Consider the following 13,426-nt stretch of genomic DNA (forward strand, 5'->3'; position numbering starts at 1 on the left):
CATCATTGTAAAGCCCTAGTTATTTTGCTGCTTTGACAAAGTCATTTCTGAAGATGATTATTTATTTTGTGTGATGAGTGATTCATTTACATCTGTCCCTCATTCTAAAGGTCAACCCTGTTACGTGAACTGAACTCTCATTGTAATATGGTGAAACTCTTCCTTTTAAATATTTTTTTCAAAAGACACCATAAACATCTAATAGCCAAATCCTAGCGTAAAAGCAAGTGAGATGGTTCTACTCTGAGCGGATCAAGCATAACATGTCAACCCTGTTACCCATACATAGACAGGCTAGAAATATATATTTTATTTTACCTATTGAGCTGGGAAAATGTGTTTTAATGAACTGAACATGTGCTCTGACAGAATGTTAAAATGAGGTGAAATTCCTTTTTCTTTTAACAGTTCTCAAAAGGCACCAAATTGGTGGAACGACCCCATGAGGTAAAGAGAAAAACCCTTACTGTACAAGGTGAGAAAAAATTAACAAGGAAAAGACAAGCGCCATTCAGAACATACAGTTAAAGTGGGAAGTTTACATACATTTAGGTTGGAGTCATTAAAACTTGTTTTTCAACCACTCCCCAAATTTCTTGTTAACAAACTATAGTTTCGGCATGTCGGTTAGGACATCTAATTTGTGCGTGACAAGTCATTTTTCCAACAATTGTTTACAGACAGATTCAAAATACAGACTTTTTCAAAATATCACAATTTCAGTGGGTCAGAAGTTTACATACACTAAGTTGACTGTGCATTTAAACAGCTAGGAAAATTCCATAAAATGATGTCATGGCTTTAGAAGCTTCTGGTAGGCTAATTGACATCATTAGAGTTAATTGGAGGTGTACCTGTGGATGTATTTCAAGGCCTACCTTCAAACTCAGTGCCTCTTTGCTTGACATCATGGGAAAATCAAGTCAAGAACTCAGAAAATAAATTGTAGACCTCCACAAGTCTGGTTCATCCTTGGGAGCAATTTCCAATTGCCTGAAGGTACCATGTTCATCTGCACAAACAATAGTATGCAAGTATAAACACCATGGGACCACGCAGCCGTCATACTGCTCAGGATGGAGAAGCGTTCTGTCTCCTAGAGATGAACGTACTTTGGTGCGAAAAGTGCAAATCAATCCCATAACAACAGCAAAGGACCTTATGAAGATGCTGGAGGAAATAGGTACAAATGTATCTATATCCACAGTAAAACAAGTCCTATATTGACATAACCTGAAAGGCTGCTCAGCAAGGAAGAAGCAACTGCTCCAAAACCGCCATAAAAAAAGCCAGATTACGGTTTCAACTGCACATGGGGACAAAGATAGTACTTTTTGGAGAAATGTCCTCTGGTCTGATGAAACAAAAATAGAATTGTTTGGCCACAATGACCATCATTATGTTTGGAGGAAAAAGGGGGAAGCTTGCAAGCCGAAGACACCATCCCAACTGTAAAGCACGGGGGTGGCAGCATCATGTTGTGAGGGTGCTTTGCTGCAGGAGGGACTGGGTGTACTTCACAAAATAGATGGCATCATGAGGGGGGAAAATAAGGTGGATATATTGAAGCAACATCTCAAGACATGAGTCAGGAAGTTAAAGCTTGGTCGCAAATGGGTCTTCCAAATGGACAATGACCCCAAGCAAACTTCCAAAGTTGTGGCAAAATGTCTTAAGGACTACAAAGTCAAGGTATTGGAGTGGCCATCACAAAGCTCTGACCTCAATCCCATAGATAATTTGTGGGCAGAACTGAAAAAGTGTGTTTGAGCAAGGAGGCCTGCAAACCTGACTCAGTTACACCAGCTTTGTCAGGAGGAATGGGCCAAAATTCACCTAATTTATTGTGGGAAGCTTGTGGAAGACTACCCGAAACATTTGACCCTAGTTAAACAATTTAAAGGCAATGCTACCAAATACTAATTGAGTGTATGTAAACTTCTGACCCACTGGGAATGTGATGGAAGAAATAAAAGCTGGAATAAATCATTCTCTCTACTATTATTCTGACATTTCACATTCTTAAAATAAAGTGATGATCCTAACTGACCTAAGACAGGGAATTTTTACTAGGATTAAATGTTAGGAATTGTGGAAAAATGAGTTTAAATGTATTTGGCTAAGGTGTAAACCTCCGACTTCAATTGTACATATTATATACTGTATCACCCAGGTAAAACATTTTCTGTGGTTTGTCTGTGGCACAGCCGAGTAATGGGAGTTGGTGAGTGGTTTTGGGGAGGACCCCCCACTTGTGCACGGGCAGGGGGCATGTTGAAAAAATAAGTTCCCAGTTAAAGTCCCTTGTAGATTAGTGCCTTTCAGGACCAGTCACTCCACAATCTGGACAAAGGTGGTTCTTTCCCGTTCCTCTCTTTTTCATGTTGAACATCAGTTCAATATGTGTTATTTCTCTGTGGGAAAGTAAGCATCCCCTCCAAGTCCAACCCTGACCGTCCAGGCAAGGAGGTGCTTACCCAACCACTACCTGCCTCTTGTTGTCAGTGTCCTCAGCACAGTGACTACTGCTGGTGAACGCTGTGCGTTAGATGTAGAGCAGCTTCGTGGTGACTTAACAGTTTGTGGTTTCCACAGTCTCAGCTGTGCAACAGCGGTATTCACATATTTCATGACAGTCTTTGTATTTGTCTCTGTATCTACTGTGTTCTGATCCCTCAGTAAATACATCTGTAATAATAATGGACATTTCTACTGAGAAATATTTCATGTTAAAACCCTTTTTTAAAAAACATGCCTTTCTCACTGAAACAAGTTTAGTTCAAAATTCAAAAATCTCCAATATAGTATAACAAACTGTAAACAGCAACAACAAAAAACATTTGACAATTCTGAAATCTTCGTCTGCATATTAACCAACTCCAAACCAAAATATCTGACTCCTGTTGTCAGCTGAAAGGTCAGAATGACACAGGGAAACTACTACTTCCAATGTCCATATTCTGAACTGCTCATTAAAACGGACTGTGTGGTAACACCATGAGACCCGCGCAGCAGAGCCTCGACACACACAGAGAGGAGCGTTTAAAGCAGTGACTTTGCATGCAGAGCGAGGCGGTCTCTGCGGCTCATCCAATCATATCCCAAGACACTGGCATGCACCAGGGTGGTGTCCAATCATAGTCGACGACACTGGCAGGAACCTGCACGGCCTGCAATCAATTCAATCCCATAGGGAGAAAAAATGTCTTGCATAAGTCTTGAGAGAGGGGGATACAGTAAAAAAAGGCGACCATTTGTCACTATTAAAAGACATGTAATATCACAGGTAATTCTACAGAACAGCTTAGTTTGACAGTTTTAGCACCCTGCAATTCATAACCAGCAGTTATGAGTGACACTAAAATGCTATACGGTCCCTTGTTAGCACAGACTGGTGGGGCTTGCTGATTGGCTGCTAGAGCTACTCAGCCAATCAGGCCTCTCTTCTCTCATTAAGAGGACCAACAGGCCACAGGGAAACCACCTGCCACAGAGTGCATCTTTAGACAACAACAGTCCCTCATCATTCCATGACCAGGTCCCACTGTAGTTTACATTATAAAAAAGACAAGACAATGCTGCATCAGAGGACCAACTGGCCAAACCGACACTTATAAAGACTTAACATTAATGACTAATTGTCTGAGGCCCTTGGCTGGCACTTCTCATTTGCTACAAGGAAATCACAATGAATCACCGACCACCGTCATATTACAAGTTTACACCTACAGCTATACTTAAAACGTAAAAGAGCGCAAGTTGCACTTCTGAAATCCATTTTTCTTCCTCTTCTTCTTTGTGCAGTGCGTTTCAAATGTTCCTGTCTTTGTTCTCCTCTTGTTCCAGTCTTTTTGTGTGTGTCAGACTGAGACAAAGACGTCTAGGTAGAGGCGGTCGTAGGATTCCCTGAAGAAGAGGATGAGGACGAGGCTGAAGGCACAGGAGCCCGTCAAACACCAGTTTAGCCACGACAACTCTGAGGAGAGATGGAAAAGGTTAATTAGATCACTGAAGGTTACTCATTACATCGGTACCTCTACGCTCACTGCAGGCCAGGCATTGCCAGTACACTACTGTACATCAACATCACAATGACCTTTATAACAGACGACAAGAACAACCAATCATATAGTTAAAGTATTGACTCCATGACTGTGTATAAACCCAACCGACGACATGCAATAGTAGTAGTATAACGTGTTCTAATAGGTTAATGTGGGGAGGTTATTCATGTCCGTTAACTCAAAACAAGCCCTAATCATGCAATGTATAGAGTAGAGGGTGACATCGTTCTGAACTTTGTGTCATGCATCTAAATAATGTCAGTAATGGCCTGTTTTCCCTTCCAGCATTGAACTAAACTTGAACCCCAATGTTTTTCCTTTTCCCTCCTGTTTTGCTGTTTAAGCTCCAGTGGCCCTAGTTAGCCTGTAATGAAGAGGTAATGGAAAGCCACGTGTAGAGTGAGACTAATTGGTGTGAGCCATGGTTCTACCTCAACACACACACACACACACACACACACACACACACACACACACACACACACACACACACACACACACACACACACACACACACACACACACACACACACACACACACACACACACACACACACACACACACACACACACACACACACACACACACACACACACACACACACACACACACACACGCGTAGAGCAACATATACCTTGACAGACACATTACTTCCTGTTACTGCACCAGAAAGAAATCGATATAGGTCTCCTTTCAGCTGCACAGCACTAGGCATGCCCTCTCAACATGATGCAGAGGTGTGGGTGGGGGGAGAGAGAGAACGAGAAAGAGAGAGAGACGGAATACAGAGAAAGAGTCACCAGAGACAGAAAGAGAGAGCAGAGAGAGAGAGAAAACAGAGAGACAGAAAGAGAGAGAGCAGAGAGAGAGAGAGAGAAACAGAGAGACAGAAAGAGAGAGAGCAGAGAGAGAGAGAGAGAAACAGAGAGACAGAAAGAGAGAGAGCAGAGAGAGAGAGAGAGAGAGAGAGAGAGAAGAAACTGAGCGGGGTGCCCAGCACCCCTACCACTAAGACAGGAACCACACGGCCTGATAAGGTAGAAGATGACAGCCCTCCAGCAGCTGGCAGGGACCTGATAAAGAAACAGCAGGACTAAATATAGAGAAATGAGGTCAAAACACACCAACTTGAGTGGAGCATGCATCTTAATTCCCCCTGCAGGGCATTTCAATTTCAGTTGCCCGGTCCTATAATGCAGTTGATCAATTGCCCCTGAAGTGAGCGGCTCAATCGATGGGTGAGAAGTGAGTCTCAAGCTAGGTCAGCCGTTTGGCCTGTTTGGGTAAATTCTATGATTTGGCCCTCTGGCACATCTCAGAGTGAGTCAGCCAGAATGGATCCACCTCTCCACCAGGGTAAGGTGAAGGAGACAAGGGTGCATTGCACACAGGAGAAAAAAATAGGCCTTTTGGCTTACTCTTTCACTTATTGTTGCTACCTAACCCTACACAGAAAACAGTCACAGTGTCCAGAGGGGAAGAGGACATAAGGGAGAGAGTAAGAAAGAGAGAGGCTCCTCCTAAGGACAATGTGAAGGAAAATAATATTTTCCTTGCTTATCCTTTCATTTGTCTCTCCACTAGGGTACAAAAAGAGCCTCTTCCTGAAGCCAGGAAGAGAGAACATCTGTGGATCCAGAACACAGTGGACAGAGAGAGCGAGAACATCTGTGGGTCCAGAACACAGTGGACAGAGAGAGCAAGGACATCTGTGGGTCCAGAGCACAGTGGACAGAGAGAACATCTGTGGGTCCAGAACACAGTGGACAGAGAGAGCGAGAACATCTGAGTCCAGAGCACAGTGGACAGAGAGAGAACATCTTTGGGTCCAGAGCACAGTGGACAGAGATAACATCTGTGGGTCCAGAACACAGTGGACAGAGAGAGCGAGAACATCTGTTGGTCCAGAACACAGTGGACAGAGAGAGCAAGAATATCTGTGGGTCCAGAGCACAGTGGACAGAGAGAACATCCGTGGGTCCAGAACACAGTGGACAGAGAGAGAATATCTGTGTGTCCAGAACACAGTGGACAGAGAGAGAACATCTGTGGTTCCAGAACACAGTGGACAGAGAGAGAGACAGAGACAGAGAACATCTGTGGGTCCAGAGCACAGTGAACAGAGAGAGAGACAGAGAGAGAGAGAGAGAACATCTGTGGGTCCAGAGCACAGTGGACAGAGAGAGAACATCTGTGGGTCCAGAGCACAGTGGACAGAGAGAACATCTGTGGGTCCAGAACACAGTGGACAGAGAGAGAAACATCTGTGGGTGTGGACAGAGAGAGCAGAACACAGTGGACAGAGAGAGTGAGAACATCTGTGGGTCCAGAACACAGTGGACAGAGAGAACATCTGAGTCCAGAGCACAGTGGACAGAGAGAGAACATCTGTGGGTCCAGAGCACAGTGGACAGAGAGAACATCTGTGGGTCCAGAACACAGTGGACAGAGAGAGAATATCTGTGTGTCCAGAACACAGTGGACAGAGAGAGTGAGAACATCTGTGGGTCCAGAGCACAGTGGACAGAGAGAGAACACCTGTGGGTCCAGAGCACAGTGGACAGAGAGAGAACACATGTGGGTCCAGAACACAGTAGACAGATAGAACAAGAATATCTGTTGGTCCAGAACACAGTGGACAGAGAGAGCAAGAATATCTGTGGGTCCAGAGCACAGTGGACAGAGAGAACATCCGTGGGTCCAGAACACAGTGGACAGAGAGAGAATATCTGTGTGTCCAGAACACAGTGGACAGAGAGAGAACATCTGTGGGTCCAGAGCACAGTGGACAGAGAGAACATCTGTGGGTCCAGAGCACAGTGGACAGAGAGAACATCTGTGGGTCCAGAGCACAGTGGACAGAGAGAACATCTGTGGGTCCAGAACACAGTAGACAGAGAGAGAATATATGTGTGTCCAGAACACAGTGGACAGAGAGAGAACATCTGTGGGTCCAGAACACAGTGGACAGAGACAGAGAACATCTGTGGGTCCAGAACACAGTGGACAGAGACAGAGAACATCTGTGGGTCCAGAACACAGTGGACAGAGACAGAGACAGAGAGAGAGAGAGAGAGAACATCTGTGGGTCCAGAGCACAGTGGACAGAGAGAACATCTGTGGGTCCAGAACACAGTGGACAGAGAGAGAGAACATCTGTGGGTCCAGAGCACAGTGGACAGAGAGAGAGAGAGAACATCTGTGGGTCCAGAGCACAGTGGACAGAGAGCGAGAGAGAGAGAACATCTGTGGGTCCAGAGCACAGTGGACAGAGAGCGAGAGAGAGAGAACATCTGTGGGTCCAGAACACAGTGGACAGAGAGAGAGAGAGAGAGAGAGAGAGAGAACATCTGTGGGTCCAGAGCACAGTGGAAGACAAAAGAAGAAGTGAAAAGGTGAAGGACGTTGCATTGTGCAGTAGCACAGTCATTAATCAAGTTAGCTCAGTAACCTGTTGCCTGTTGGTGTGGAGGCCCGTTTACGGAGTTGTGTTTCTCTGACTGTGTTGTCACCACAACCCGCCTGCCCCTGATTCATCCATTTAGATTGGAGATTAAGAGAGGAGAGATATGTGAACGGGTGTAGAGTCTGAATGAATGCTAATGTGTCTTTGTATGCTTACCAACAAGTATTTGTTTGTGAAGATGGGGCTAAGTGGCTTGTGCGGTCATGGTCCCTCTGACATCGTCAGTGAGGAGTGGTGGGCTGTACTGTGTAGAAAGTTGCTTGAACAGCAATACACAGGGGAATAGGAGTGGACTGAATCTATTTCCCTTTCTGTACATTCATAATGAAAGAGCCTCTGGGGAGAGATACGCTGATGCAGGCTATCATAGCTCCAGTAGCTCAGTGATAATACCCAACTGACAGTTAGAAAGGACAATTGAAATGATGTTTTCACTTCTCCCTCTGGCTATATTGACGCCTCACCCTGCGCCCTGGGACATCAGCCAAAGCCGCTTATCATACCAGAATTATTCCTAATTGTCGCCGATAATGCCGCGTTTTAAAATGGATGTAGCTTTTCAGAGCTGGTTAAATGTCTTCTCACTTTACATAGCTGTTTTTTTTAGGGGAATGGAGCTGGCTGACTGGCTGACATTAGCCAGAAATAAATGAAATGAAATCATAAAACGTTCAATGAAACAAAATGAGAATAATTATTTTCTATTACTGTCAGAATGTTCCGACTGGGTGGGTAGACATTAAGACTGTTTAATATGACTGTGTGTTCCTAATAGGGTGTGTTTGATTACACTGTCAACTGTTCCCACGACGATCCTTCAAAAACATCCCAGAAATAAAAGTGCAACTGAAAAACAAAAGGCTTGTTAATGATCAACGTGGCGCTACAGTCTGACGCCTCCATAACATTCACAAAAGGTTAGGAATTACAGATATGCCAAATAACATGTTATTCATCTCATAGTGTTGTACTTCAAGACAAACACAGCAAAGTTTGACAAAAAACTAAGTTTAAAACAAAAAGAAAAGCGGCAATTATTTTCGGTCTGTTTCCCTCGTAGAAGTCTTGGCAACAAACACAACGATATAGCTGCCTATCCCACACAACCGCTAACTCCTCCACATAGACGAGGAATCTTTGACTCTACACTTCACAATAAGGCTCCCTACTTTGTATTCCACCCACCTCTCCATAGCTAAATCACAAACACAGAGACGATGAAATCTAAAGTACCAACAGCTGTAGCTGTATGCATTCATATGGCCAATGTTGTCTCCATTCGTGTTTTCAGACAGATTCAGTCCTATATAGAGCAAAGGGTGCCATTTGGGAGGCACCCTGAAATAGTCTGCTGGAATAGAAGGAAGTTGGGACCCGCTGAGCCGAGACCCTAGCAACCCTTCAATATTAAAACAATATGTATAAAAATATATTTTTTAAAGAAGTTAAAGCATTGATACTTCAGAATTTGTTCTTTTGGCAGTGAGCAGCGAATGTAAATTTTAAATCAACTGTAACCAAAAAATAAATGAACATCTTTGAGGCTGAGATTGCCAATTTAAAATGAAGGATGGAGCGGGGTTGATTTTGAAAAGGCAAAGATTTATATGGAATTCTTCTGCTTTTAATTCCACACCACCGCATATGCCACATCGATTACTGTATAAGGCTGAAATGAATGAAGGATGAATTAGAGGTAAAAAAACAAAATATTGTAGCCCTATCATACAGTGGAGGCTGCTGAGGGGAGGATGGCTCATAATAATGGCTGGAACAGAGCAAACGGAATGGCATCATACCACGTGTTTGATGCATTTGATACCATTCCACTCATTCTGCTCCAACCATTACCACAAGCCCATCCTCCCCAATTAAGGTGCGACCAACCTCCTGTGCTATCATACGGTCCTATTCCTTACAAATCTGTTTTGTGGTGGTTGAATGTTATCCTCCGTTCATCCACATTGGTTGATAAACAGGACAGAGACAACAGGAACTGGATTTAGTCGTAGTTGTCCCCCACAATGAAATCGAAAAGGGGACTGTGGATACGTCTCCGTCCGTTAGTACATTTGTACGTTCGTCACACACGATATCTCAGACAGCACTGGCCCGATTTTGACAAAACTTGGGTGAATGATGTGTCTTGCCATATAGAGACAATATTTACAAATTTGCTAAATTCATGAGGGACAACATGTTTACTATTACCTTTTAATAAGTTGTCTCAAATACATGTAAACCAATGGTCTAAATTCCTATAGGGACATGTACATATATTAATTGTTCCTAACACTGATTCCTGAGGAACACCAACTGCTCTACTTTTATAGGGCCGAGCTACTGGCAGTCATCAAGAGGGTCCAGTCCGCACAGGAATACCACAGGATTCTGAACTCAAGATGTCTTGGGCCCTTAACTATAGATCTCAGACCAGTCTCAGCTGGGTATAGTCTCTGAGCATCACTCAGTGCAGAAGAGAGGGAGCGAGAGACCCAAGGGTAACATAAACCACACTACTGCCTGTGACCACAACAGGGTTATATTTTAAAAGCTAAACCTGCGCCAAAGCTCTCTCATCTCAGGTTAATCTCCTGGGTGTCAGAGGGAAAGAGGGTAGGAAGCCGCCAACACTGTTCCCTTCACAGTTCCCACCATATGGGCAGCATCCAGCACACAGACCCCTCTGTACACATCCACCAAGATTTCATCAAACCACCACCACCAACAACTAGAAGAGAAAAATGTATACTTTGAGGCCTGTGTCCGTTTGCTGATCCTACAGTACATACATCTCCATCTGACACAGCCTGGCTATTGACAGTCGGCACTTTGTCTACCTCCCAAATAGCACCCTATTACAGTGCACCACTCTGGGGAACCAGCCAGACTGTACACCCCCTGTACTCTGGGGGACCAGCCAGACTGTACACCCCCTGTACTCTGGGGAACCAGCCAGACTGTACACCCCCTGTACTCTGGGGGACCAGCCAGACTGTACACCCCCTGTAATCTGGGGGACCAGCCAGACTGTACACCCCCTGTACTCTGGGGGACCAGCCAGACTGTACACCCCCTGTACTCTGGGGGACCAGCCAGACTGTACACCCCCTGTACTCTGGGGGACCAGCCAGACTGTACACCCCCTGTACTCTGGGGGACCAGCCAGACTGTACACCCCCTGTACTCTGGTGGACCAGCCAGACTGTACACCCCCTGTACTCTGGGGAACCAGCCAGACTGTACACCCCCTGTACTCTGGGGAACCAGCCAGACTGTACACCCCCTGTACTTTGGGGAACCAGCCAGACTGTACACCCCCTGTACTCTGGGGAACCAGCCAGACTGTAGATCCCCTGTACTCTGGGGAACCAGCCAGACTGTAGATCCCCTGTACTCTGGGGAACCAGCCAGACTGTAGATCCCCTGTACTCTGGGGAACCAGCCAGACTGTAGATCCCCTGTACTCTGGGGGACCAGCCAGACTGTAGATCCCCTGTACTCTGGGGAACCAGCCAGACTGTAGATCCCCTGTACTCTGGGGAACCAGCCAGACTGTAGATCCCCTGTACTCTGGGGGACCAGCCAGACTGTACACCCCCTGTACTCTGGACGACCCAGTGAATCTCACGAATAGTAATCCAGTTCGCACAAATATGTGTACGTATATATTCTGTCTATTTACTCAAAAGGGTTTGAGGGGGGAATGCTGTCAAGTTCTAGAAGCATTATTCATCATTCCACCTGAGTGGCTTTGTGATTAGCCTTTACTGGAAGGTTAGACAATCAGACAAAGAAGAGCTCTGCAAACAGAATGTAGCTCAGCCAACAGAGGAGAGAAACAGAGGTTTCTTCCCAAGTGACACCCTAGTCCCTTCATAGTGCACTATTTTTGACCATGGCGGCAGGGTTGCCATGGCGGCAGGGTTGCAAGTTCAAATCCCTGAGCTGACAAGGTACAAATCTGTAGTTCTGCCTCTGAACAGGCAGTTAACCCACTGTTCCTAGGCCGTCATTGAAAATAAGAATTTGTTCTTAACCTCTTCAACCTATGGGGGCGCTATGTCATTATTGGATAAAAAAACGTGCCCGTTTTAGGCGCAATATTTTGTCACGAAAAGATGCTCGACTATGCATATAATTGGCAGCTTTGGAAAGAAAACACTCTGACGTTTTCAAAACTGCAAAGATATTATCTGTGAGTGCCACAGAACTCATGCTACAGGCGAATCCAAGATGAAACCTCAAACAGGAAATGAGCAGAATTTTTGAGGCTCTGTTTCCCATCGTCTCCTTATATGGCTGTGAATGTGCCATGAATGACCCTAAGCTCTCTGCCGTTCGTCCAAGATGTCTGCAGCATTGTGACGTATTTGTAGGCATATCATTGGAAGATTGGCCATAAGAGACTACATTTGCCAGGGGTCCGCCCGGTGTCCTTTGTCTAAATTGGTGCGTAATCTTCAGCTGCATGCATTTTGCCATGGGATTCAGAGGGGAAAGCACACTTCCACAAACAATATATCATCGAAGAGATATGTGAAAAACACCTTGAGGATTGGTTCTAAACAACGTTTGCCATGTTTCAGTCGATATTATGGAGTTAATTTGGAAAAAAGTTAGGCGTTTTGAGAACTGAATTTTCGGGGGTTTTTGGTAGCCAAACGCAACGCACCAAACGGACCGATTTCTCCTGCACAAATAATCTTTCAGGAAAAACTGAACATTTGCTATCTAACAGAGAGTCTCCTCATTGAAAACATCCGAAGTTCTTCAAAGGTAAATGATTTACTTGAATGTTTTTCTGTTTTTGTGAAAATGTTGCCTGCTGATGCTAATGCTAAATGCTACGCTAGCTACGCTAGCTATCAATACTGTTACACAAATGCTAGTTTTGCTATGGTTGAGAAGCATATTTTTGAAAATCTGAGACGACAGTGTTGTTAACAAAAGGCTAAGCTTGAGAGCTAGCATATTAATTTCATTTCATTTGCGATTTTCATGAATAGTTAACGTTGCGTTATGGTAATGAGCTTGAGGCTGTATTCACGATCCCGGATCCGGGATGGCTAGTATCAAGAGGTTTTAACTGACTTGCCTAGTTAAATAAAAAATTTTTTTTAAATGGCCTGGTGAAAAGCAGTACACTATGAAGGAAATTGTGTTCCATTTGGGGATCCACTGACTTTATATTTCTACAGGTTCCAGACCTGCTCCTGGAGCCTGTAGAAATGGAGAAATGGGAGAAATAGAGGTAGAGATAGTCTGTCCTCTACTTACAAATGATACATGAACCTCCACTAGACCAAGACAATGAATACCAGGCTGGGAGAGATAAAACATTTTTTTAAATTATTATAATCAAAATAAATATTATATCTTAAAAAGTCTGGGAATCTAATTCTAATATCTATTTCACCTCTTGACCTGGATGTAAATCTGACCTACTGCTCTAGAGCTCTCTCCTATCCACTTCTTTCTCTTCCATCTTGTGTTGTAGCTGTACTCTACCCGTCAGTCTTACCTGTGCTGTAGAAGGTGAGGAAGAAGAGGAGGCAGCCGGTGACCAGGTTACCGAGGAAGGTGACCACGCCACAGGTGATGCCCTCTGGCACGGGGTACACGGTCTCGATGAAGAGCTCAAAGAAGATGGGCACACTACTGTTGATGAAGATGCCCACCAGGATACAGGAGGTGTAAAGAGTAGCTGAGGGGAAGAGGGGAGGGGGGTTAATCAATCAATCATCACATTTTATAAAGCAGAGGACAGGGATTCATGGGTTAACCAATCAAATGTGACTTATAAAGCCCTTTATTACATATGGCACTTTAACTAGTATGAGATGACACTAGTCTAGTGTGACCATGAGAACAGTGTCACCATGAGAAGGGGAG

At 44.5% G+C, this 13,426-nt stretch overlaps 1 protein-coding gene across 1 annotated transcript in view; it reads right to left on the reverse strand.

The window, feature by feature from the left end:
* Window positions 1–498: 498 nt before the first annotated feature.
* The window catches only part of LOC115110810 (solute carrier family 49 member 4-like), a 76,222-nt gene continuing 63,294 nt past the window's right edge, over window positions 499–13,426 (reverse strand). Inside the window, 2 exon segments of the mRNA XM_029636719.2 lie at window positions 499–3,976; window positions 13,056–13,238. Of these exon segments, the coding sequence (XP_029492579.2) occupies window positions 3,861–3,976; window positions 13,056–13,238 (299 nt within the window). The 3' untranslated portion in view covers window positions 499–3,860.

Source organism: Oncorhynchus nerka, linkage group LG3 (assembly GCF_034236695.1).
Source record: "Oncorhynchus nerka isolate Pitt River linkage group LG3, Oner_Uvic_2.0, whole genome shotgun sequence".
Lineage (NCBI taxonomy): Eukaryota > Metazoa > Chordata > Actinopteri > Salmoniformes > Salmonidae > Oncorhynchus > Oncorhynchus nerka.